The sequence below is a fragment of the Rhizopus microsporus genome (genome assembly GCF_002708625.1).
Source record: "Rhizopus microsporus ATCC 52813 unplaced genomic scaffold scaffold_26, whole genome shotgun sequence".
In the NCBI taxonomy this organism is placed as follows: domain Eukaryota; kingdom Fungi; phylum Mucoromycota; class Mucoromycetes; order Mucorales; family Rhizopodaceae; genus Rhizopus; species Rhizopus microsporus.
In genome coordinates, this window is record NW_019671941.1 from 15,362 (window position 1) to 39,585 (window position 24,224).

The 24,224-nt window shown below is 37.7% G+C and overlaps 11 protein-coding genes across 11 annotated transcripts in view; 8 read left to right on the plus strand and 3 right to left on the minus strand.

The window, feature by feature from the left end:
• Nucleotides 1–31: 31 nt before the first annotated feature.
• Nucleotides 32–2,036, minus strand: RHIMIDRAFT_231219 (uncharacterized protein; the record flags this gene model as incomplete). The annotated part of the gene is made up of 5 exons (XM_023607688.1): nucleotides 1,753–2,036; nucleotides 1,417–1,700; nucleotides 1,099–1,361; nucleotides 773–1,023; nucleotides 32–704 (listed from the first exon to the last, which is right to left on the minus strand). Exons 1-5 carry the CDS (start codon nucleotides 1,854–1,856, stop codon nucleotides 32–34), a joined length of 1,575 nt encoding a protein of 524 aa, XP_023461827.1. The 5' UTR covers nucleotides 1,857–2,036.
• Nucleotides 2,037–3,071: 1,035 nt separating this feature from the next.
• Nucleotides 3,072–5,226, minus strand: RHIMIDRAFT_269924 (amino acid transporter). Its single transcript, XM_023612157.1, has 8 exons — nucleotides 4,906–5,226; nucleotides 4,755–4,857; nucleotides 4,610–4,702; nucleotides 4,542–4,554; nucleotides 3,859–4,488; nucleotides 3,482–3,798; nucleotides 3,375–3,430; nucleotides 3,072–3,319 (listed from the first exon to the last, which is right to left on the minus strand). The coding sequence occupies exons 1-8, from the start codon at nucleotides 5,110–5,112 to the stop codon at nucleotides 3,185–3,187; spliced, it is 1,554 nt and encodes a 517-aa protein (XP_023461828.1). The 5' UTR covers nucleotides 5,113–5,226; the 3' UTR covers nucleotides 3,072–3,184.
• A 1,756-nt stretch (nucleotides 5,227–6,982) lies between these two features.
• RHIMIDRAFT_269976 (phospholipase D/nuclease) lies at nucleotides 6,983–11,707 on the plus strand. The gene is made up of 17 exons (XM_023612159.1): nucleotides 6,983–7,449; nucleotides 7,499–7,683; nucleotides 7,751–7,777; nucleotides 7,832–8,645; nucleotides 8,705–8,775; nucleotides 8,830–8,841; nucleotides 8,898–9,125; nucleotides 9,182–9,240; nucleotides 9,291–9,403; nucleotides 9,467–9,543; nucleotides 9,601–9,810; nucleotides 9,861–9,936; nucleotides 9,990–10,511; nucleotides 10,569–10,584; nucleotides 10,638–10,722; nucleotides 10,800–11,025; nucleotides 11,081–11,707. Exons 1-17 carry the CDS (start codon nucleotides 7,146–7,148, stop codon nucleotides 11,296–11,298), a joined length of 3,243 nt encoding a protein of 1,080 aa, XP_023461829.1. The 5' UTR covers nucleotides 6,983–7,145; the 3' UTR covers nucleotides 11,299–11,707.
• A 204-nt stretch (nucleotides 11,708–11,911) lies between these two features.
• Nucleotides 11,912–12,609, plus strand: RHIMIDRAFT_295325 (uncharacterized protein). Its single transcript, XM_023614170.1, has 2 exons — nucleotides 11,912–11,945; nucleotides 12,038–12,609. Exon 2 carries the CDS (start codon nucleotides 12,062–12,064, stop codon nucleotides 12,329–12,331), a length of 270 nt encoding a protein of 89 aa, XP_023461830.1. The 5' UTR covers nucleotides 11,912–11,945; nucleotides 12,038–12,061; the 3' UTR covers nucleotides 12,332–12,609.
• On the plus strand, nucleotides 12,343–12,967 carry RHIMIDRAFT_241862 (uncharacterized protein; the record flags this gene model as incomplete). Its single annotated transcript, XM_023609662.1, has 2 exons — nucleotides 12,343–12,681; nucleotides 12,848–12,967. The coding sequence occupies 2 exons, from the start codon at nucleotides 12,343–12,345 to the stop codon at nucleotides 12,965–12,967; spliced, it is 459 nt and encodes a 152-aa protein (XP_023461831.1).
• Nucleotides 12,967–14,675, plus strand: RHIMIDRAFT_301971 (uncharacterized protein; the record flags this gene model as incomplete). The annotated part of the gene is made up of 3 exons (XM_023614379.1): nucleotides 12,967–13,587; nucleotides 13,644–14,051; nucleotides 14,105–14,675. Exons 1-3 carry the CDS (start codon nucleotides 13,016–13,018, stop codon nucleotides 14,673–14,675), a joined length of 1,551 nt encoding a protein of 516 aa, XP_023461832.1. The 5' UTR covers nucleotides 12,967–13,015.
• A 662-nt stretch (nucleotides 14,676–15,337) lies between these two features.
• Nucleotides 15,338–17,012, plus strand: RHIMIDRAFT_208319 (uncharacterized protein; the record flags this gene model as incomplete). Its single annotated transcript, XM_023607048.1, has 2 exons — nucleotides 15,338–15,902; nucleotides 15,955–17,012. The coding sequence occupies 2 exons, from the start codon at nucleotides 15,338–15,340 to the stop codon at nucleotides 17,010–17,012; spliced, it is 1,623 nt and encodes a 540-aa protein (XP_023461833.1).
• Nucleotides 17,013–18,903: 1,891 nt separating this feature from the next.
• Nucleotides 18,904–19,219, minus strand: RHIMIDRAFT_186493 (uncharacterized protein; the record flags this gene model as incomplete). Its single annotated transcript, XM_023605870.1, has 2 exons — nucleotides 18,904–18,963; nucleotides 19,031–19,219. Coding segments are annotated over 2 exons (249 nt in total), but the record flags the coding sequence as incomplete, so codon positions are not given.
• A 433-nt stretch (nucleotides 19,220–19,652) lies between these two features.
• RHIMIDRAFT_269990 (zf-DHHC-domain-containing protein) lies at nucleotides 19,653–21,160 on the plus strand. The gene is made up of 7 exons (XM_023612160.1): nucleotides 19,653–19,977; nucleotides 20,031–20,103; nucleotides 20,167–20,241; nucleotides 20,296–20,438; nucleotides 20,497–20,598; nucleotides 20,651–20,796; nucleotides 20,847–21,160. Exons 1-7 carry the CDS (start codon nucleotides 19,909–19,911, stop codon nucleotides 21,007–21,009), a joined length of 771 nt encoding a protein of 256 aa, XP_023461835.1. The 5' UTR covers nucleotides 19,653–19,908; the 3' UTR covers nucleotides 21,010–21,160.
• A 213-nt stretch (nucleotides 21,161–21,373) lies between these two features.
• RHIMIDRAFT_241866 (uncharacterized protein) lies at nucleotides 21,374–21,971 on the plus strand (the record flags this gene model as incomplete). Its single annotated transcript, XM_023609663.1, has 2 exons — nucleotides 21,374–21,431; nucleotides 21,457–21,971. The coding sequence occupies 2 exons, from the start codon at nucleotides 21,374–21,376 to the stop codon at nucleotides 21,969–21,971; spliced, it is 573 nt and encodes a 190-aa protein (XP_023461836.1).
• Nucleotides 21,972–23,415: 1,444 nt separating this feature from the next.
• RHIMIDRAFT_78225 (GCY protein) overlaps nucleotides 23,416–24,224 on the plus strand; it is a 1,421-nt gene continuing 612 nt past the window's right edge. The window contains exons 1-3 of the mRNA XM_023615686.1: nucleotides 23,416–23,528; nucleotides 23,585–23,714; nucleotides 23,782–24,208. Of these exons, the coding sequence (XP_023461837.1) occupies nucleotides 23,503–23,528; nucleotides 23,585–23,714; nucleotides 23,782–24,208 (583 nt within the window). The 5' untranslated portion in view covers nucleotides 23,416–23,502. The remainder of the gene's footprint in view (nucleotides 23,529–23,584; nucleotides 23,715–23,781; nucleotides 24,209–24,224) is intronic.

Here is a 24,224-nt window from a genome sequence, read left to right on the forward strand (position 1 = left end):
GTGTGTATATGTGTGTGTGGGTGTGTACGATTTACCAAGAATCAATCTTCATGGTACCGTTTTCTAATAAATTAGTGTGCATCTTGAAAACTTTATCAAGCATGTGGGGTTCATGACCTCTACCAGCAGCGAGACACTTCTTAGTGGCCATATCAAGGTAGTCTTGAAGCAAAGGCTTGTATTCAGGGTGAGCGCAATTGTCAATGATGACTTGGGCACGTTCACGGGGAGAAAGACCACGAAGATCTGCCAAACCTTGTTCAGTAACAAAGACATCCAAGTCATGTTCGGTCTGATCGACATGGGAGACCATAGGTACGACACAGGACACACCATTGGGATCCTTCTTTGAAGGACGTGTGGAAGGAGAGTGCATGACACTGAGTTTGGCGTTACGAAGGAAATCACCAGAACCACCCAAGCCGTTGAGCATACCAGAACCACAGACGAGAGTAGAATTGGCGTGGCCGTACATGTCAAATTCGACAGGCGTGTTCATGGCGATACAACCAAGACGACGAATAATTTCAGGAGAGTTGGAGACTTGTTGGGATCTCAACAAGAGTCTATCTTTATAGATGGACCAATTGTTGTAAAATCGTTCAAAGCCTTCAGGTGAGAATCGAATGGAAGTGGCACTAGCAAATTGAAGCTTTTCGGAATCGAAAAATTCAAGAAAAGTGTCTTGTAATACTTCCGTAAATCTGATAAAGCAAAAAAAAAAAAATTGAGTAAGAAAAAAAAATCGTCCCCAAAAGAAAAAAAAACTTACACTGTGACGTTTTTGAAGGGAGACTTAGCCAAACCACCAATAACGGCGTTTGCAATGTTACCAATACCAGATTGAAGAGGCAACAAGTTCTCTGGGAGACGTCCATGTTTGACTTCATGTTCAAAGAATTCAATAAGATGGTCAGCAATGGCTTGTGATTTAGCATCAGCAGGTGAGTTTGGACCAGTCATATCAGGACGGTTGCTCTCGACGACTGCGATTACTTTTTCGGTATCAATAGGAATGGCGGTCTATTTTATCAGGTTTCATATCAGTTTAATCTATGTTTTCCCCCCCAAAAAAATAGAAATTTTTGAAAAACTTACTGTTCCGATTCTATCCTCAGTATTCATGATAAGATATGGTTTACGGTGAGGAGGAAGTGAGGACATGGTGATATCGTGAAGACCTTCAAAGGAAGGAATGCGTGTGTTGACTTCAATAATGATCTTGTCAGCCATTTGTATCAGTTCAGGTGTGGCACCTACAGAGGCACCAGGCACGATCCAGCCGTCTTCAGTGATTGCAGTTGCTTCGACAATGACAATATCTAACTTGTCGTTATCCTTCTTATCCTTGGTATAATAGCCTACAAGCAATCATTGCTTAGTTCATGCAACAGTCTATGTGCAACTGTAACTTACCATAAACAAGATCTTGAGCAAACATGGAAAGATGCTTGTCAGCAAATCGTATACGACCTTCATTGATACCCTTCTTGATGTTTTTACCGACCTGATGAGGGTAACGACGGTCGATCATGTCCAATTGGGCCCAACGGTCTTCACATTCGGGACCAGAGGAGGCACCAACAAAGAGATTGAACTTCATTTTACCTTGAAGGTTGTTCTTTTCGACATGCTCGGCTAAGGCAAGAGGAACCATTTTGGGGTATCCAACACCAGTAAAGCCAGACCAACCGAGATATCTAAGTAAGGGTCAGCTATGGATCATATAACAATAAATATGTCAAAACTTACTGTCCTCCTTTGAAGAATTGAAGGGTATCCTCAGGTTTCATGACCTTGTTTAAAAGTTGAGGTCGACGAACTCTTGACTTGAGTGCAGCACTAACAGTAGCCATAATGAAAAAAGTGAAAGGATCAAAAAGATGATACGGGAAAAGAAGGGAAAAGGACGTATTTATATATTTCGTTTTGGCACCGGAGATCAAATAGGATAAACGATTTTACAGCAAGGCAAAATGGGGGGAGAGCAAAGTGTGGGGGAAAAAGCAAGCGGGATAATCTTGATGATTGGGAGTCAGTTAATGTGGAGAATTTACAGACGATTATTGCTCCGAAGATAGCAAAAAGTGACGACAGAAAGCTATACACACATAAAAGGTTCAACCGGATAATGGTTGAGGAGTAAGACAAATATCATTTTAGAAATAAGGTTCAAAAACATTGATCTGCCTATGCTGAGTTTCAATACTATCGTTTTAGGATGACATCCGAATGGCGTTTCTATGGCAAATACCTTCTTCTTCTTGAACCAAAACCAATTGAAATGAAGGTCAAGAAGAGTTTAAATTTTTCAATTTAACAATTCAATTTGTTGACAAGTCTTTATTTTTTCTTTGCCCTTTACAGATGGACAGGTCCCGGCTAAACGATTAGAGCAATACTATTTCTGGACATTTCAATGTCTGTGTCTACAGACGTAAATTAAAAAAGGACAATGGAACAGAGACTGTCATCATAAGCAATGTTCTTGGCTCAACAGGCTTCAATTATTCAATGGCTCTTGGATAAATTAAGTAAGGATGAACAAGTCCTTTATGTTATAGCGACAAACGAGAGGGAAAACGCCTTATACATGGAATTCTTTCTAAATCCCTGGGAAAGCGGGGCAGTCTGTATCATGGAAAAAAGTATTCGATCGTTTCTAATGATTGGTTCCACTATTTTCTGCATCGTATGACGCAAGTTTTACAAAACAGCATTTTCAAAAAATAATGCAATGACAAGCAAAAGACCAAAGTACCGTTTTTGAGATCTTTGTGCTGACACAGAAGGGGACAATGGGCGAATGTCGAGCCGCATAGAATACACTCTATCGAAACAACAACCGAAGCTGTAGTCATCCATTACTTTTTACAACAGTAAGTGAATAGAAGGATAGCCACTGATGCTAAAAGATTTCGTTTGGATAGAGTGATGATGAAATGAAGAGTGAGCGCTTTGTCAATGTTATGATGCTTATGCGTATTTAATATCAGCCAATGCTTAGCAACAGAATGAAGATATATATGTTAGTTGTTCAAAGAAAAGAATTCAACAATAATATTTAAAGAGCGAGAAATAGTTTATGCGGATTATGTGCCAATAATTTCTGAATGTGATTTATCTAAGTTAAATAATGTATATATACAAATAAAGTCAGCCGCTGCTGTCTTCCTCTCTCTCTTTAGGTATCCACATTACGAACAGGCCCAGTAAACCATTTACGACCTGATACCATATAAGCCAGAATAGCTAAACCAATAACAATTACAAATGGAACGATAGCAAAGTTCATATTTTCTGGCGTAACAGGATATTTCTAACAGACAAACATCAGTTTTACCCCTCATGTTTCATGCAATAATATGGCTTACTGTAGGTAAAATAAATAATACAGAAGTAAAGACTATCCATATGCAAGCAATTATGCCTAATAAAAAGACGTTTAAATGAAGTCATACCTATAGCTTAAAGCATTTACCACACGGAATTGAAAAACGACCCATATTGTATGGACCCCTTTCAAATCTTTTTCTAGCCATTGTAATACGCAGCCAAATAGGTATAAAGTAAGAAATATTGGCAGCAATCGTATTGATGGACACGATAGTTTCAAATGCCACATCACTAAACAAGTATGGTATTCCCAACAGTGCAGCAAATGTGATATTGAACCAAACCGCATTCACAGGGACCTTGTAAGACGTCAACTTTGTTAGCCATTTAGAAAAAGGCATGGCTCCATCTCTTGCAAATGCGTATGTCTGACGAGAAGATCCTACAACGACTGCTGCTCCACTACAAATCAAATAAAATGAGTTATATACATATATTCTATATTTAAAGGAAACAACTTACGCAAAGTACATTGCTACAATGATAATCACAAGAAACCACATGGTCCAGCCAATGCCTGTTCCGTCCAGGAACACTTGAGTAATGGCCATGGATGCCTGAGGATTCAGTATTTGCCGATCAAAATCTTGGATCATGAAGGCACAGGCAATCATAAGTACAGTACCTGCAATCGCTGAAGTAGCGATCGCCATAACAATGCCCATAGGAGATCCGCGCTGTGCTGACTTTGTCTCTTCGCTTACATGTGCAGCTGTATCATACCCATTTAGGGTAAATTGAGCCTGCAGGAGGCCGATTAGCCAAGCAAAACCACTTGAATTAAATCCCGTGCCATCATAAACCTGCCCAAGTGCAAAGGAAGCTGAGGGTTTATTAGGAGTGAGAAGAAGTCCAACAATAATGATGAATAGGATGCCCATCAAGTGCCACCACACAGAAAGGTTGTTAATCATTCCTGTATAACGAATTGGAAGACTGTTCATAAGGCCATGGATGATTAAGATGGCAATAAAAACGGCATAATCAATAGCTGGAGTGGACTGGAAATCTGAATGAGTTACTGAAATGGCTGATACTAAGAACTGCGCCATACCAAGATCAGCCGCACAGATGGCTACAGAAAGACTCAACCTAAGATCGAAAGGCGTTATTATCGTGTAATGTCTATCTTTTAGCATGTTTACCAATTAAAATAACCTTTTAAGTAGGGAGAATTTAGTATTAAGTAAAATGTTTAACAAGTTTCTCTTACCAACAATCCAGCACATAAATGGCACCCACTCTGAATCAGATAATTGTGCTGTCCAAAAATATAAGCCGCCTGTTGTAGGGAATGCACTGCAAACTTGAGATGAAGAGTTAGTACGAGGTAATCAGTTCTTTATCTATGTCTTTACTTTCTGCTAAGCTACTGCCGATGGTTAATGTTAATAAAGCGACTAGAAGATAACCCCATATAGAGGCTGATGTACCACCATTTACCAATGTCTCGGCCCACATCTTTACATGATTAGTGTCATGTCAAAAATAATGCTATTATTTCCTTACAGGAAGTAGTCCACTGAGCACAGAACAACATCCAAATGAAATAGCGAAATTTGAGAATACAGATAATTGGCGGTTCAGGTCTTGTTTGTAACCTAGTCTAGCCAGCAATATTTCATCATCAATGTATCTGCTATTATTTTTCATATCTGCTTTTTCACTTTTAAGCACTGCAGGATCTGGTGTTTGTATGAATATGTCCCAAACCATTTCTAAAGCGGTTCTCTCTGTGAGTGTTTGTGTTTGTAAAGAATTAAAAGAAGTGATAAATGAAAAAGGGGGTGTGGTTATTTATTCGAAACACATAAGAAAAGAATATCCAAGATCGAACAAAATGATTATATATAAATATAAATATTTACTGATAACAAATAGAAATCCTCCTTAACAATTATAGTGTTGCGTTCTCCTAAACATCGTTTCTCCTTAAAGTAGATTTCCAAATAAAGAAGAAAATTAAAGGGGGTCAGGGGATGAGTGGTTACTGCTCTGCTACATAATTCATTAACCTTTTTTTTTTTTACCATTATTCCGAAAGCATCTGATACAGACAATAAGAAACTTGCGTGTGTGCATTGATCAAGCATCATGCAATGACTTCAACCCTGCATTGTTATAATCAGATGAGAGTTATCTCAAAAGTTTTACTGGAAAGAAGTTCAGCATCAGTAAAACTGTTTGTTTATTTGTTGTACAGAAATAGTTTTGTTACAATAACACTTGACCAAACGCGTTTAATCCCACGTAACTTTATAAGCTTCCATTTGAACGTAGTTAAATAGTATATTCTGCAATATTTCTCTAATGCGCCAATAATTATCAAAGAAATCTTGCACGGTTAATAGAACTCACGGTTATTCACCTCGATATACGCTCCTTTTTTGCAAAACAGGCTACATCCTTTTCTGCTACAACCATGGCATTCCTTTTATTGATTTTGAAACCTAATCTATTCAATTATAAACCAATTGTGCTCTAGATTCATTCTGAAAAGACGACTGACAGTTTCGCGCCTAATTTTACACGACAGATAAAGGTAGAAAGGCTTTTAATTCCAACTGCAGTATCATCCAATGATAGATAATGTGAACACAGTTATTTCTATACAGCAGCATAAAGCCTAACTCCCTTTTAGTTATCTTAAATTATCACCTCTTATCATCATCAACTCGACCGAAACGGTTGAAAAAGTAAAAAGGTGAGTAAATATTTTTTTTCCCTCTTGGCATCAAATTTATATATGTTAATTTGGTTTCAAGGGTATCAGCCTGTAACTATCCAGTCTGTTCATAGATAACTAATACGCTCAACTTTCCCATATTCATCATTCAGCCAAAGTTTCACAATCAAACGGTTGTCGGAAAAATAAAAGACACTGGATGGTAGTAGATGTGGTACATGTTCTCTGAGACTTCACTTTTTTATTCAAATAGTATGACATTCGGCATTGGCTGCGTTTTTCGTTGATAAATGCGGCCTATAACATGTTTTGACTTATCGTTGAGAGTGTGTACGTAATTCTTTTCGTATAAATTCACACTATTCATATAGGCTACAGTTGTTTATTTCAACCTTTTTAAACGGGACGCACAAAATAATAACTTCCTTTTTGGGCAGATGACACGCAGAGAAATAGCAAAGACCAGAACTGAATACACTGTTACACATTTGCGTGTCCCTTGTAATGCTCCAAAAATTTGTAAAGACTTGCCTACTAGTTTTGTTGTATACTTTGCGTGTACAGAACAATACTTAAACACGATTTTTGGAAAGTGTAATATTGAAGCTGATTCTCACAATTTATTCTTTATGTCTCCTCTCATATAAGATCCCATGTTATAGAGATGTACAATTGCTGGTATTGATATCAGGTTTGCTGGACAGCGGATATGGATTAGTACTGAGAGGATACTGTTGACTGTTGGAAACAATGGACCTGTCATAATTGAACAGCGATCTGTCTCTGCTTGTTGTGTAAGATTACTTAGTGAACAAAAAAGACTGGCCCTCGTGAGTTACCCCGTGACCAAGTAAAAACACTTGATTGTCTTTGTCCTTCTTTTTCATCCTTTTTCCAAAAATAAAATCTTTAATAATAATCATCTTAGCTGATTTAGAACAACTATTTCATAGTTAAGTGACCTCAATAACAAGTTTTCAATAAAACTACAAAAGGCACCTAAATTTTCATACCAGACGAGTATTCACACACGATAACTTGATTCAGAAACACTATAGATAAAATGATTAATCCAATATCTGATAACATGGCTTATATTAGCCAGATAGCAGCAGACACAGATGATCTTAATAATGGACGATGGCATACTTTATTAAGGAAAATGTCAGTCATAGTAACTCCTGAACAATCAACTACAGGCACAGCAGAGACCCTAGAAAAGTCGACTGTAGAAGAAGTTAACTTGCCTACTGTTGAAGAGTGTCTAGATCAAGAAGATTATGAAACTGCTATCAGCTACTTTGAAACAGACAGTAACACGTTAACAGATCATAGATCATCATCTAGTATTTATCCTTCTGATAACAGTAAGAAGAATCCATACCATTATCATTAATATACATATCAAACATATAGCGAATAAAGTAAAGCAGCGATGGATGAGATCATTTGAGAAAATTCGAATGATCAATCATTTCAAGTCAGCGCCATCCTCAGGCACCGGCATCATATCAAAACTACCATTAGCACCTTACTACCCAGCTGCGTTCATACCCCTCTATCTTACTCTTCTTTCCAGAGACGAGCATGGGAGAAAACCAGTGAGTTGTTTTTTTTTTAAAAAAAAACAAGCGTTAATGAAGCGTATCTCATGCATTTTACCCGTAGCCACCTATCCTATTTGACGCGCTATCAGTAAGAGATATAAGCTGTGAATGCTTCTAAATGTATAATATATTTGTACATTAGTGTGCTATCACAGACTCCATTATAGACCAAAACACATCACATAGACTATGGATTTTTCGAATAGAGTTACAGTATGGAGAAGTCAAGTGGGTTATTCACAGAACTATTATAGAATTCTATAATCTCCACTTAACTCTCAAGTTCAAACACATTTCAGGCCTTATCTCTGAACCCCCTCCTTCTTTTCCCAGTCAGCTTGCTCACCTGACAAACGCTGCCTTAACCTCGATGCGTATTGTAAGGGAAGAAGAAGACGATCGTTGGCAAGATGTTGCTCTTAAACGCCGTGATGATTTAGAATCTTATTTAAAGGAGCTAATCGAGAAAGCTGCTGTCACTGTCAACTATGAACTGTGCGAATTTTTAGAGCTCAGTGCCATTTCGATCACTAAAGATATGGGCTGGAAAGGGAAAGAAGGATACTTAGAGCACAGTACAGCTCCAATGTCCTTTCGACTTGGGTTACCTTGGCAGCAGAAATGGCAGAAGGAGTGGTTGATTCTAAGAGATAGCTATCTTGCTTTTTGTAACGATATTGGATCTACTTCAGTTACAGATGTCCTGCTGTTTGACAGACACTTGAAGGTTAGACTAAAAGGGCAGGGAAGTACGACTTTTGGTTCTGTTCACTTTATTATATCAAATTCTACACGAAAGATCGAAATAAAGAGTCCTCCGTCAAGATATACAGACGAATGGCTGGAAAACCTTGAAAGGGCACAGAAAGAAAGTCCATGGACTATGAATCAACGTTTCGGGTCTTTTGCTCCTCTAAGAGAACATATCAAGGCAAAATGGTTTGTGGATGGACGTGGTAAGAGGTCTTTATGTGTATACTCCAATAGCCTTTTTTATTTTGAAACATATATTTAGACTATTACGAAGCAGTTATCCATGCTATCATTTCAGCCAAGTCAGAGATATATATTGAGGATTGGTGGCTGGTAAGTTTTATTTATGCTTATCAGATATTCAATCTCACATACATCTATATACAGAGCCCACAGCTAGTATTAATCAAACGTGAAGGAAAAGAAAGTTTAAAACTTACTGAATTGTACTATAGTACTTACGAAGACCTCCTAAGGGTAATGAAGAATACCGTCTGGATCGACTTTTGAAGAGAAAGGCTTGTGAAGGCATCATGATATATATTGTTCTTTATAAGAATGTATCTGTTGCCTTGCCATTGGACTCCCAGTATACAAAAGATTGGATGCAGACTGTACATCCCAATATTATAGTTCAAAGACATGCTAACCTCACCTCTTCTCCATTTTGGGCACACCATGAGGTTTGTTTAACTTGGCACGATTTACAAACAACTAACTTGTTTTGCGTATGCTGTAGAAAATACTTGTCATTGATAATCGCTTAGCCTTTGTAGGAGGATTGGATCTCTGCTTTGGGTAAGATGTTAGAAGCAGTTTATACATATACAAGCTAAGAGTTTTTATAGACGATATGATACACAGGCTCATGAACTCACAGATTACGATTCAACTGATGTATCCTGGGAGGTGTTTCCTGGGCAAGACTATTCCAATCCAAGGATTAAAGATTTTCAAAAAGGTTTGTAACTCGAAAGCAAAAGGAAAAGAAAAGTAATATTCTTTACTTTCGCTCTGTTGATAGTTAGTCAGTATGGCACCGAGCTGATCGACAAGACAACAACATCTAGGATGCCCTGGCATGATATCCATACAGCTATGGTAAGTAAAAGTAAAGAGGTTAAAACTGTCTAAAGAACTAAAGAGGGGAAATGACAGGTTGGACCACCTGCAAGAGATGTTGCTAGGCACTTTATACAGAGATGGAATTTTATAAAAGCTAATCGCGCAAAGGATAGAGACGATATTCCCTTCTTATTACCAAAAGGGGAATATGTTACTACTAGAGATGAAACCAAGTTTAAGGGAACATGCAAGGTTCAGGTGTTAAGAAGCAGCGCAGAATGGAGTCAAGGGATCATACGAGAGGTAAGTGAAGATGAGTTGGTTTGAATAGATAAACTATAGCCAAAGAGTAGTATTCGATATACAATGCCTACATGGAATGCATATTTAAAGCAAAGCATTTTATATACATTGAAAACCAATTCTTTAGTAAGTATTCATTTATAATCTGCAAGCAAGATATCTTGACATATTATTTTCAGTCACTACAACAAGCCCTGATGATAAGCTGATAAAGAACAAAATAGGCCAAGCTATTGTAGAAAGGATTAAAAGAGCTCATAAAGAAAAGCAGAAATTTCGAGTCATTGTTATAATACCAAGTGCTCCTGGTTTTGAAGGCGACTTTGTTCAGGTTGACAGAAGATCAATGCCACTTCGATCAGTTGCTCAATATCAATACAGATCGATCTGTCGTGGAAAATATTCTATATTTGAGCAACTTAAAAAGGAAAATATACCCATTCATGAATACATTGGCTTTTACAGTCTGAGAAACTGGGGTAAGATTAAACGTCCGTCTAGTTCACCAAGTGCATTTTTAGACGGGAAAAGAAAACGACGCACAAGATCAAGATCGAACACAGTAACTGATGAGCCCAACGTGGACATTCAACAAAACCTTTTCTATGCAGATGATGGAAGAATGGATTATGTTACTGAGCAAGTTTATATTCATTCGAAGCTTATGATTGTTGATGACAGAATTGTCATTTGTGGATCAGGTATACTTAACAATCCTTTTTGTAAAGGGCTTTACTAAGGTTCTTTTATACCAATAGCAAACTTAAATGATAGGTTGTTATTAAGAAAAAGTAATTATATTTATTATTAACATGATTAATATGTAGATCTCAACTAGGAAACAGAGACTCTGAAATTGCAGTGATAATTGAAGATACAGACACAATGGATTCAAAAATGAATGGAGAACCTGTATGTATCCTGTTTTTTTTTTTTTTTTTTTAAAAAAAAAAAGAAAAAAGTTTAAATCTAATACATTTATGTTCCAGTATAAGGCCTCAAGTTATGCCCTGACGTTAAGAATGCAATTATTCAAAGAACATCTCGGTCTACTCGATGCTTCTGCATCAGATACCTTTGATTATCGGCGTAAAGAAAATCTTATCGTGATGGATCCTTTGAATGACGAGTTTTATTTCAACGTCTGGAACAAGATTGCAGAAAAGAATACATTGATTTACAGAGAACTTTTTAGATGTGTTCCGGACGATACTGGTAAGTTTTATCCTATTTTAATAAACATATGGTATTGAGTCTTTTTTCGTGCAAGTTCATTCTGCCGAGCAACATCGTCAATTTATGCCTGACCCAACTCGTGTCCTACAGGGACATATTGCCGAACCATGGAAATATTCAGCTAAAGAAGTGCAAGCGAAATTAAACGAAATACGAGGCCATCTTGTACAATTCTCAACAGAATACTTGAAAAACACCAACATGACAGCTTCAATGATGCAGGAAGCCATTCCTCCTGCTGTATTTACTTAATAAACACCATTACTTTTGTCTGTCATCTTCAACTTTTCCTTGTAATCACTCTAATATATCACTCTAATAACGCCATATATGTGCTGGAATTAGACCATAAAATACACCGGAAAATATGCCTTGAGGACGTGATTTTGAGCAGCACTTTCAGCGTATCAGCCAGACACATGCTGTATACGTGTGTACGAATTGCGTACTGATATTTTATCATGGGACTTATGGGCGTCATTAGGGTTCGTGTTTCTTCTTTTCTCTCTTTACCGCTACTCCTTCAATCACTGTTCCTGGTATTTGTATGATGGCTCATGACCATCGTGTGCCATTTTAGTATCCTTATCCACCACTTTTATAAAGGAAATACTTTGAGGATCACAGTAAAATGTACAATGTGTAAATAATGGAGTTTTTTTCATTCGAATTCATTCCAATATTAATGAAAACATGATTAATTAATAAAAAAATGTTGTCGATCGTTAATTTAACATGACAAGGCTATCTGCAATTGCTTTTCTTTTTTTCTTTACTTCAGCATGAAGTGAAAGACAGACAATGGTCCTCCGCCTTCAAAGGCAAAGCGAAATAAGGGGAAAGGTACCTAAGCTACAAGGTTGATATGGCATTTATTAAGAGTCCATTACTTAGAAAAGGTAAAAATAACATTTATTAGTTCCATCTATTTTATAACTGAATGTTGTAATAGACAAGAGCATATGTACTACTTTGAAAGCTGCTAAATAAGACACATCTGTTCCTGGCCTTCCAAATGTTGTTACCAGTGACAAGTCATCTATGCCTACAGTCAGTAAAGATACGAGTGTTCAAGCTGTATTACCTGCTCCTATTCCTTCCACTAGCTGTACTTCTGCTCCCATTAAGAGCTCCAAGAAATATCAAGACAAGGTTGATAAGACTGAAGCGCTTAAACAGGAAAAAGAAAAGAATAAGGCGTCAAATAATGAGCAAAAATAAGTTCGATGTCCTTCTTGTGATGGAACTGATCACCCTCGCCCTTCCAGCAAGTTGTGTCTTATGAATAAGTGAAAAATGAAACTTCCAAAGTCCAAGGATACCGTCGAGAAAATTTTTGTAATCAAGGCATCTTTGGCTAATACCTGTAGATATTCCAAGTTTGTTTCCTTGATTGAAGAAACAGTTGACCACACCACTCAACTAGTATATAGTGGTTTCATTCTTGCTAATCACTATTTATTGAAACTTCTCGAAAATTGTGAAGAATTACCTATGGTTGCTCAAAATCTGCTTTATAACATATTTTCCATCTTTGCTTGCCAAGGAAAGCATGCATCCGATACATCAAGAAGAGCTTCAAGGCCTTTTGTGAATTTACTTCTCTTACTCAATCTGACTTGGGCGAACACGCAAGTAAAGGATATATGACCATTGTTCCTCTATGGCCAGACAATATGAAACACTGGCCCGCAACTATGTATGCTCTACTTACAAAGACAGAACTACCAGACATGCTCTTAATGTCTTATCTGAAAAGATCTCTTCTTACTTCTGTGGTGGTAGCTTAACAGTCAAATAGTGCAAGTCTTTAGCAAAGCATATCCTTCAACAAAAGATAAATCCCAAGTCTGCCTGGTCACCCATTATTGATCGAATTGAACGATATGAAGCCATTGTCAATAGCTTTCTTACTTCCTGATCAATATATGATGCTCCCAATGATACTGACGTACCAAGTGAAGCTAATATGTATGTCAAACCTCAATGCCACATGAAATGGCTACACTTTATACAGAAGGAAATGAAACAAAAGAAGCTCGTTCAAGAAATGAAACCTCAAGACAAGACATCAAGTAGTTATGTCCATCGAAAGTTACAAGTATTTCCTTTTGTCAAGAAATTGAATACAAGCAAGTACAGATCATTAAAAGAAAACACATTGACTGCTATCAATTCCAAAAAGGCTTTGGAGATAACAAGCAAGCTTAGAAACATTGATAAAAAGGACATTGATGCTGTTCAAAATTTTATAAAAACAGTACAAGCAAGAATTCAAGCCAAGACTTTCATGCCTCTCAAGTATACTGGCCTTCGAGGATCAAAGTATTTTTCTTTACTTCCTTTGTACAAGATTGCTTCCAAGAGTATACAAATTGATGCTCAAGCTTTTTGGAGACTTGCCAAGCAATGTGACAACAAGATCAAACCAGGACAAAAGGATGATAATGACTTAACTTTATGGTACTTTAATGTCTTTGAATTTTCAAAAATAGGCTACAAGACACTTAATAGTTTAACTTCACGCCCAAAGAAGTTTGCGTACATATGCTTACATATCTTTTTTTTTTTGGTCTAAACAAATGCTGTCATTGTAGAAATGCGATCATCACTGATGGTTATGCTGTATCCTTTAAGTTTAAGAAAGATGTTGCTATCCAAGATGAGCCTAGAAGAGAACCAAAGACACCCAAGGATTTTGCTGATATAGCTGACGATGCAGAAATTTGGACTGTTGATCCTGGTATATCAACTATCTTTACAGTAGACTCTACAGAACATGAACGTATCCGGACTACAAGCTTAGAAGAATATTATCATTTATGTGATTGCAATCTTGCTACAAGAAGACGAAAAGAACACCAAAAGTGTCATTTAGACGAATTTAAGTATATTAGTGAATTACTTACTTTAAAAACTGCAAACTTGACTTCATTTTTACTAGCTGCCTCTACACGTTTACAAAACTATCAAAGAATCCATAACTACTGCTGCCAAGGTAAATGGTATGTCGCTCACTTACACGGTGTACATTTTAGTAACACTGCGTATGGTATAGGCCTCAAAGGCTAAAGTTCAAAACATATATCAACAAGCAAAAAGAAACTCAAGCAATTGTTAAAAGACTCTTTGACAATAGCAAAAAGTATGACAAATCAAGCACAGTTGGCGCTAAAAACCAAAACAAAAGCAAACATGTACCTTTACCTCCTGCTGACCTCCCTTCCTTCTCTCAACGGAAGCGGATCATTGCGTTTGGAAATGGTTCTTTTGGTTCAAATATGAAAGGAAAACGAGCTGCACCTATTAGACGTATTACTGAAGAAATCAAACGAAAATTCAAACAATCTAATGAGGGGACCGAATTTGTTTCGGTTGACGAGTATTTAACGAGTCAGATCTGTAACAAGTGCAAATCCAAACAATTAAATAATATCTCTATTACTGGATCAAAACGAAGATTACACTCTGTCCCCAAGTGTGAATCTTATGGTACGGTTTGGAATCGCGATGTGAACAGTGTATTAAATATATATGGTATCTTTGTTTACAAATCAGAACATGACAATGAAATTCCTCTCTCCTCCAAAAGACTAGCGGTGCTCTTGGATTTAATGCGCTATCTATGACGGTAGTGCATTCCTTAACGCCTCGGTGAGTATAAAGCGAATAATGAATTATTTTTTATTCATTAGCCTTCTAGTTATGAATGAAGCAATGATAATTGCTGATAGTAGAAATAAATTGTTTATATGACAACAAAAGATATAATCTTCTTTGATGGATAAAACTATATTGTTGTAACTAGTTCTTTATTAGGACATCTTTTATTACACTTTCCTCTATTGTAGTTGACTGATTCAATTGAACATATCTAGATAGCAAGTAGTTAAATGATCTGTTACTTTTTATACTTTTGATTGGAGCCCTTAGATAAACGATGCTCTTAAATAAAACCACATGCAAATCTATTCTGGGCACTTGATCCATACAGCATCTAATGAAAATATCGATTTGCTTTTTGTATAAATTTATAACTTAAAACAAGTGCTTGATATCTGTAATAGGCTAAGATTGTCTTTTACTTTGGTTAGCTTTTGACTTACAAGTAACGGGTCTAGATACAAACCTTTTACCCTGCCTACAATTTATCTGAAATTTAATTTTGTGTAGTTCGGGGCATCAAAAAGGATGAATAAGAAAGTTTCTTTATTCTTTTTCTTATTAGAGGTAACGAGCCACTGAAGCTTACATTATTTAAACCAGATCATAACCTCACATGCTGTAAAGAATGTTGAAATCATTTGAATCTCTTTTTGACATTTATACAGTCTATGTACAACATCCTGTCATTTCCAAATGGCTGGCTTTTGTTCTTTTTCTGTCCCTTTTTCTAAACACCTACTTGTTAAACATAACAAAGCAACAACAGCAGCAGCAACTAAAACAAGAGCAACAACAACAAAAAGTCGTTGCAGATCCCGTCTCCACAGATACAATCCAAAAACCTGTTACCAAAAAGCCTGTCAAGCCAAAACGAAAACATCATCATCATTCTGACATTGTTCGTCCTGTCGAAGAAATTCTCGGTTTACTTGCTACTCCTGATGCTCTCTCTGATGAAGAAATAATCTCTATTGTTCAAGCTGGAAAGCTTGCACCTTATGCATTAGAAAAGGTCCTGGGTGATTTTGAAAGAGCTGTCATTATTCGTCGAGCCTTAATCTCGCGTGCATCCCTGACAAAGACTCTTGAGCACAGTTTATTGCCTGTAGCAAACTACCATTATGATAAAGTGATGGGCGCCTGCTGTGAAAATGTCATTGGATATATGCCCATTCCAGTAGGCGTGGCAGGTAGGACGAAGGGTATTTTAAAACTCATTTGCTAACGGCGAGTGTTATGTAGGTCCAATGAACATTGATGGTGAACTGATTCATATCCCTATGGCAACAACAGAAGGTTGCTTAGTAGCATCAGCAGCTCGTGGGTGTAAAGCAATCAATGCGGGAGGTGGTGCAATTACTATAGTGACGGCAGACGGAATGACCCGTGCCCCTTGTGTTGAATTTCCTTCGATCACACGTGCTGCTGAATGCAAGCAATGGATAGAACATGAAGGAAAGGATATCGTAGCAGAAGCATTCAACTCAACTTCACGTTTTGCTCGTGTCAAAAAATTAAAGGTTGCTATAGCTGGTAGATTGGTGTACATTCGATTCTCTACTACAACCGGAGATGCTATGGGCATGAATATGATTTCTAAGGGCTGTGAAAAGGCACTTTCAAAGATTGAAGAATACTTTCCTGACATGCAAATTGTTTCTCTCTCTGGTAACTTTTGTACTGACAAAAAGCCTGCTGCCGTGAATTGGATTGAAGGACGTGGAAAGTCTGTTGTTGCAGAAGCCGTGATACCCGGGCCTGCTGTTGAAAAAATCTTAAAGACCACTGTGAGCGCTCTTGTTGAATTGAATATATCAAAGAACCTTGTAGGTTCAGCAATGGCTGGCTCTGTTGGTGGTTTTAACGCACATGCAGCTAATATCCTTACAGCTATTTACCTTGCAACTGGTCAAGATCCTGCCCAGAATGTAGAAAGCTCCAACTGTATGACATTAATGAAGGCCATAAATGACGAAAAGGATCTTTATATATCCTGTACGATGCCTTGTATCGAAGTAGGCACCATTGGCGGTGGTACTATTTTACCTCCTCAGCAAGCAATGCTAGATATGCTTGGTGTTCGTGGCCCTCACCCAACTGAACCCGGTGCAAACGCCCGTCGCTTAGCCGGCATCATCTGTGCTGCAGTTATGGCAGGCGAACTTTCTCTTTGTGCTGCTTTAGCTGCTGGTCATCTTGTGAAGGCACACATGGCACATAATCGCAATACTCAACCTATTTCTGCTACACCACCAGCTACACCAGCTGAACCTGTTCCTGGAAGTTGTATTAGATCATAGATAGAAAAGTAATACATCGATAGTTAATAATAATAGTTTAAATCTTTATAAACACATCCCTATAGAAGGATACTGATTACCATCACTTAACCTTTTGTTATAATTCTTTTATCTCTTTTAGTTTTACTACTCCCAAATGGGTCGTTTTTGAACTCAATCCCATATTGAAAGAAACAGTGAAAACAATTTGCAAAAACGTCTTGAATGAGTATAAGAAATGGGAGGGTACTGACATGGTCTTTACGAAGAACTGTGTATATATAGATGAATTATGATCCTACCTAAATTTAAGACACTATATTGCAGATGTTGACTCAGTACCCTCAGCCTGCAACCCTGAACACCTCCAACTGGCCATTCACTCATTGGCTTCCTCTGGCTCTCCAACTGGCGCAACAGCCCCTTCTACTCCTCCTCCAAGAAGGTTTGGTAAACGAAAGCGATCATCATCTATTCAAGAATTCCCGTTGGACAATGTTAGCGTGGAATATATCACAAAGCGTTTGAAGCACTCCACCTTGATGGCACCAAAGGAGAAGTGACAAAGATCCCACATGGGTAAGACGATTACAATTTATCCGCATTCAGATCCACTTCTTTGTCCAATCACGGCATACACGGTCTACGTTTCTTACCTCGCTTCGGGTAAGTGCTACATAGCTCACCAAACTTTCCTTCGGTCACCATTCATTGCCTCTTTTTCTCGTTAACAGACCGTTTGTAACCGATCGGGTCAGATCGCATTTTTAAGCACACTCGACAGATGACGGCACATGTAGGCAAACCGAATGACGCTCTTGTTCCCAAGTCAAGGGCCTTAGGCGTTACACTGGTCGCTCAAGCTGGCATCTGAGTGTAAGATGTCGTGGCTCAAGACAACTGGCCCTTAAAGGTTATTTTTTTAGTTTCTATCAGATTTGTTCAATGATAAGTAATAATCTCACGATGGCTGCTCTGGATCAAAAAGATCATAAAGCTCCAAGTGTAATTTGATGTAATACATGAATTTATGAAGTACCGTCATAGTTATATTTGAATTGATCTAGGTTATTTCCGCCCTTCTCTCTCTCAGTTTCCTTGTTTATCCCTTTACTTGTTCCATCCTCACTCGAAGATAGATAAAAAAGTTTTTTTATTACTGTTATTATAGGACTTGTATTTCTGGAGACATTTTGTCTTCTTTTGGAAATGATCTTTATTTATTTTTAAAATTCATTATTACGTGTAACAAAGGTGGTAATTACCAAGTAGCTTGGTTATCGTGACTATTGCGGTGATTATACAACCAATCCAAGTCTTCGTTGGTATCAGTGTGGGTAAGAGAAGGGGTTGGTGTAGCTGTTGCGGTGGCTGTAGCATCATCGCCAGTATCACCTTCAAGTGCTTGAAGTTTAGCTAATGCTAAATCAAAAAAGTTGTTCAACTGATCAGGTGTTGTCAAGGCAGAGGAAATGCTTGTTAATTGGTTGATTTGGGTAGCAATATCAGGATTTTCTGCGGCTAATTGACCAGTGAAAGCCTTCCATTCTGTTTGTACTTGATCCACAGGTGTTTGGTTGGCCAATTCAGATTTAAGGGTTTGAATTTCAGAAATGATCTTTTGACTGACATTAGTGCCGGTAGTAGTAGTAGTAGAAGAGGTGTCATCGCTGGAAGCATCATCTGAAGGCTCTTCACTGTTGTTAGCAAGATCGTCCAACTCATCTACAGCTGGGTTACTGCTGCTGCTGCTGTCGTCGTCACTAGAGGAAGCATCAGTGGAATCTGAAGGAAGTGCATCTAAATCAGCCAAGACGCTGTTGATGCTGCTGTTGCTGTGTCCATTAGACTTCTTTTTAGCAGCAGAAGTACTGTTATTTCCAGAATGTCCAACCATGTTGTTATCTCTAGTATAATCACCATCAACGACACGAAGACAACCATAGCCAGATCTTCCAGTATTACAATCAGCCTAATAAAGCAATAAGTCAATTTAAGTAACATAAACTCAGAATCTATTTATAAATTGAGCTATTTACCTTGTCTTGGCAGCATCTAATGCAGAATCTCTCGATATCGGGTTCAATTAAGTTTACAAAGTAGTTGTACCCCTTGCATTGCGCTCCGACAGGTTTACCATGAGCATGATTATCATATTGTCCTCCGCCATCATTAGCTCCAAGACTGTATTTGGTGCGATCAAAAAAGCCTGTGATCTGAACATATTTACTGGTTCTTAAATAATGTGCCGTGGTAATAAAGCCTATGTTTGTGTATAAATACTACAGAATGTCATTATTCAATAAAGTGCTTACCTTGAGGAAATAGGTTGGCCTTTGGTACAGCATTCTGGTTAAAACAGAAGGGAATACCATTGTTTTCATTAGGGGCTACTTCAAGTCCAGGTTTGGGAGGGAGAAAAATACAGAAATCATCCTGGCTGTTGATAGTCGTCAAAGGATAATGATTGCTGTTTGGTGCTGCAGCATTTACAAATGAAGAAGCTACGATGAAGACACTGGCTATAATGCTGCAACTAGAAAAGTGCATTTTGTTGGTTAATGAAAAGAAAGAGAAAAAAAGAGAAAGAGAGGGAAGCAAAAGTTATTTTTATTCTATTTAGTTACACAAGGAACCTCTCAATTGGCTTCACTGTGCGGACTCTTTTTTACTTTATTTTTCTTTTTGCAACATATTCTCGATGACAAAAATTGTAGATAAAGCAATACTAGGCATAGGTCCTATCTTTATAGTAATAGCAGTAGGACTGCTTGATATGTGTGTACTTGCTTACTATTTGGTTGTATTTCCATACAGTCATCCATGGACAGATACCTCTTTAATCTACAAAATATACAACTGTTTTGTCTTGATGTTCACTCTTTATATTGTATACTCAATACACTTTCATTATTATATGGCTATCACTACACCACCGGGAGATATGAAAGAATATAAAAAATATAAAGAAGAAACAGAGGAAGAGGTACTTTCTTTAAGAATATGAAACTGAATATCCACCTGACAACCTACTACTAGAGTAATGCCTCAATGAGAACAATGTTGTTGGAAATGGAAGAACATGCCCAATTCCCAAAGACATGTAAAAAATGTAAGACTTTTTTTCTTCAGCCCAATTTTTCTATGTTTTCTATTCTTATCATTTTGTACATAGGCCACTTACCAAAACCAGAAAGGGCTCACCACTGCAGTGTATGCAACACCTGTATATTAAAATTTGACCATCACTGTAAGGTTCATCCCCTTTGATCTTCCTGCATAGACTCATTCTTTTTTACTCTAGGCCCATGGATTCATAATTGTGTTGGGCACTTTAATCATCGATATTTTGTATTGTTTATGACATATCTCGTATTCGCAGCTGTATATTTTGTCATATGCGGATGGAGACCGTTTATGCTCTGCATGGATTTTACAGATCTTGATGTTTGTGAAAACAAAAAAGAGGGATTAACAAAGGATATCATACTTATTTCATGCATAGTGGCCCTACTATTTTCCTAGAGCATTGCTTGCATTTTCGTTTATATTGGCTGTTTGTATGGGACTTGCTATAGGCGCTTTATGCGGATGGCATTACTATTTGGTAAAAAGTTTGGCATATATCTGTGATCTATGATTTACTAAAATAATTACAGATTATGACAGCTCAGACGACAGTCGAATTCTATAATAATCACTATGACAGAGCAGTTTGTAAATCACAGGGAGAAATATTTGTAAACATGTATGATTTCGGTATTTTAGAGAATTTGAAACGTTTCTTCAATGTTTGCGATCAATAGTAAGTCCAATTGAACACAAGCATATCATACAATTAAACATTCATTACAGCCCTTGGTACAATATATTTTTGCCGATCCCTGTTCCCCCAAGAGGCACAGGAAGAGTATTTGAAAAATGTCAAGAGTTCTATACATTACCTGAATCAAGTCAAAGAGCTCATATTATATCGCAACAAGAGTGTCAAGACATTGAAGACCTTAAGGATATTTAATAAATATATAGAATGAATTATTCCCAATTCACGCGAAAATATAGCAATATACTATCTTTCCGTCATTTTTCCGCCTTTTTTCTATCCTCTCTTTTTCCTACTATGGAACTTCTTTCAGGACTCTAGCATTTCTTTTTTAAATGAAAAAGCGTGTGTTTCTATGACAACGTACTAACCAGCTATACCTACATCCAATTCTGAGATATTTTCCTCTCTACATTGATGGATATCAGTGAATTTCATTCTACGAGCATTTTGTGGAGTGAACGTGTTACCTTAGCTGAAACATTTTTTAATTGCTAAATTGTAATTATATTTATTGATTTGTGTTACTCAATGCATCCCCTTCAACATATATAAAGCCATGAGCTTTGGCGTTTCTTTGTTCATCATCTTTACATCTTTATACCAAAATTCTCAAGGTTATCACTCTCTTATTTCTTGTAGCTGTTGCCCTCGTTACTGCTGCCACCACTGACAGAGGTCATTACACTGTTAGTGGCTTGGGTAAGAGAAAGCAACAAATTTTGAAAGCCGGCGGTGGAATCTGGGATATTGCTATTGCAATGCTCGAGAGCGATCACATGATTACTGACTATCCTTATGGTGACAACAAGACCGAAGATTCCGCCAACTTTGGTATCTTTAAGCAAAACTGGTTCATGCTTCGTACCTCTACTTCTCAGTTCAAGGGCAAGACAACTAGCCAATGGAAGGAAGGTACCATCCTCAACAAGAAATTGGCACAAGATATCAAAGCTAGACAAGAATCACAAAATTTCTACGGCCCTGATAAGTGGTTTGGTGGCCACAGAAACGGTGAAAGTGGCTTGAACAATCCCTATACCCAAGATATTACCAACTACAAGAATGCTGTCAACTGGATCCATGATCAACTTGCCAGTGATCCCAAGCACTTGAAGGATGATACCAGATTCTATGTTTCCGTTGTTGCTATCTAATTGATTTGTATTTATTTAATAAAAGACTAAAGTATTAAAGCATATGATCTTTTACACTTGACATAGCTCCAGCAACCATGTTTACGGCAATAGGCTCTTGATGCTGTCTATTGAACCAAGTGTCAAATGTGGTAAGCCCTCGCAGTTTTGCTAGGCAATATGGCTCTCGAGCAAAGTCGACCATTTCGGATCGGTGCCGAAAACTGTAACTCTTATTTTCAGTTTATGACGCCTTGCAATGCACAAATGCAGTGCACAAAGGAGATAATCTACTCATTATCGCGTCTTTACGAACAGCCCCTGAGGAATATCAGTTTGTATCCAGTAAAGTTATTTCAAATATCTATTTGGTCAATAAGAAAGGAGGAAAACTACAGCAATGAGTCAATAGTCTAAACCCGACTGTATGCAGCCTTCCATAGCCTATCATTTCCGGTTTATCTTGCTAAAGTATTAAAACTGTTAGTTTATCTGTTTATTCATCACTTATGGAATGATACTTGATACTCTGGTAAATAAGGACGTATCGCTCCATGCTGAAGTTAGCCCCAAACGCATCTCTGATCATCTTTTTTTATTCTCCACAGAGTATTGTTAGTAAAAGCTTTGATCATATATGTATATATAATGTACTTATGTATCGTTTATCTTTGGGTGGTTAGTGCGTTGAGGGCTTTGACGTGGAGCTGATCTCAGCTACACGTGAGCATGGCTGCAGCTCGTCAGCAGTGCTGATTTTTTGCTTCTTGAGCAAGGACTCCTATGTTCCTTCCTCGTCTCTGCTCTTTTCATGCTGAGAAGATCCGTGAGCATAAAGCCATCAAAGTCGTCGCTGCTATGTCTGCTGCAACTGTGGGGGCTTGGAGGGCAGCGGCGTCTAGTCGACCTCTACGGTAAAGTCGGATTCGAGGCCTTCTTCGGTGAATTCACTGGAAATGTAGTCTAGGAGCCTCTCTTTCTTGTCCTTGAGAGGTTTCTAGGGACTGATCTTTCGTTATTTCATTTTCTGCCAATGAACTTAATCAAGTTAAATGTCTCTTTAGATAACACTGAAGAAGGACATCGAATACTGATTTGAACATCACTGTCTGTGTTTTACTTTTCGAAATACAACCATCTGCCCCTCAAGGGTGTTAATATCCGGATTTACTTTTGACCAAGGGCTCTTTGATTGGATCTAGAAACAGAAGAGAAAAAAAGAAAGTGGACAACAGAAAAGCTTCACAATTGAGATAGCGTTGTTGATACAAACAATACTTCTAATAAACGCGAATCCATTTGGGGGCAACCTTCAGTATACCTATTTTACCCGCGCAATAGATAGCCCAGCGAGACTCTTCGGCTCGTGTCACACCATCCTGTTCAAACTTTTCCCAAGGCGCATTACATAATCTTTACGCGGAACTTTTTTTTCCCCGATGCAATAAAAAAATCTCCCTGAGGAAAGAACTTTGGATTACTGCTTTTGCATAAATACCGAGCGCGGGTTATTCTTTTTTTCTTTTCTCTTATATTATTATTTATTATCAGTATGGTTTATCAAAAGACTTTTACATTGTGAGTATAAGAAATAGTTTAAAAAACAAAATGTGATATCCTCATACAAAACAAAGAAACAACGGCAATAAAATTCCTGCTGTCGGTTTAGGCACTTGGCAAGCTAGTGAAGAAAACGATAGTGTTTACAAGGCCATCAAAACGGCCATCGCAGCTGGATATAGACATTTTGATACTGCTATGGCTGTGAGTATATATATATATATATACATATGCTTATTAAACAAAAGAAAGAGGAACTAACAATAGTTAGTATGGAAATGAAAAAGAAGTGGGTCGAGGTATTCGAGATGGATTAAAAGAAAATGGGCTGGAGCGAAAAGATATTTTTGTCACCACCAAACTGGCGCCTATCCAAGCTCGTCCTTCAATTGTTCCCAAGGCATTTGAAGAATCTCTTGCTAAGCTTGATATAGAGTATGTTGATCTCTATATGTTACATTGGCCTGTTGCTCTGAACCCTGAACCTGGCGTCATGATTCCTTTGCGACCCGATGGTAGCCGAGATATTGATGAGCAGCTCAAAGGGCGATTTGAAGATACCTGGGCAGCTATGGAGAAATTGCTGGAGACAGGCAAGGTGAAGAATCTCGGTGTAGCTAACTTCTCTATTCCCAACTTGGAACGTTTACTAAAGACAGCCAAGGTCGTGCCTGCTGTCAACCAAGTTGAACTTCATCGTAGGATATCTCAAAA

Coding starts and splice junctions, on each gene's coding strand:
- RHIMIDRAFT_269924 (XM_023612157.1), bottom strand. CDS start 5,112: ATGGTTTGGGACATATTCATACAAACACCAGATCCTGCAGTGCTTAAA. Junction 4,858..4,905: donor TGCTCAGTGGACTACTTCCT/GTAAGGAAATAA, acceptor AATCATGTAAAG/ATGTGGGCCGAGACATTGGT. Junction 3,320..3,374: donor TATTATTTATTTTACCTACA/GTAAGCCATATT, acceptor TTTGTCTGTTAG/AAATATCCTGTTACGCCAGA.
- RHIMIDRAFT_269976 (XM_023612159.1), top strand. CDS start 7,146: ATGATTAATCCAATATCTGATAACATGGCTTATATTAGCCAGATAGCA. Junction 9,241..9,290: donor GGATTGGATCTCTGCTTTGG/GTAAGATGTTAG, acceptor GAGTTTTTATAG/ACGATATGATACACAGGCTC. Junction 9,404..9,466: donor GATTAAAGATTTTCAAAAAG/GTTTGTAACTCG, acceptor CTCTGTTGATAG/TTAGTCAGTATGGCACCGAG.
- RHIMIDRAFT_295325 (XM_023614170.1), top strand. CDS start 12,062: ATGTTGTTACCAGTGACAAGTCATCTATGCCTACAGTCAGTAAAGATA.
- RHIMIDRAFT_269990 (XM_023612160.1), top strand. CDS start 19,909: ATGGCTATCACTACACCACCGGGAGATATGAAAGAATATAAAAAATAT. Junction 19,978..20,030: donor AAGAAGAAACAGAGGAAGAG/GTACTTTCTTTA, acceptor ACCTACTACTAG/AGTAATGCCTCAATGAGAAC. Junction 20,104..20,166: donor CCCAAAGACATGTAAAAAAT/GTAAGACTTTTT, acceptor TTTTGTACATAG/GCCACTTACCAAAACCAGAA.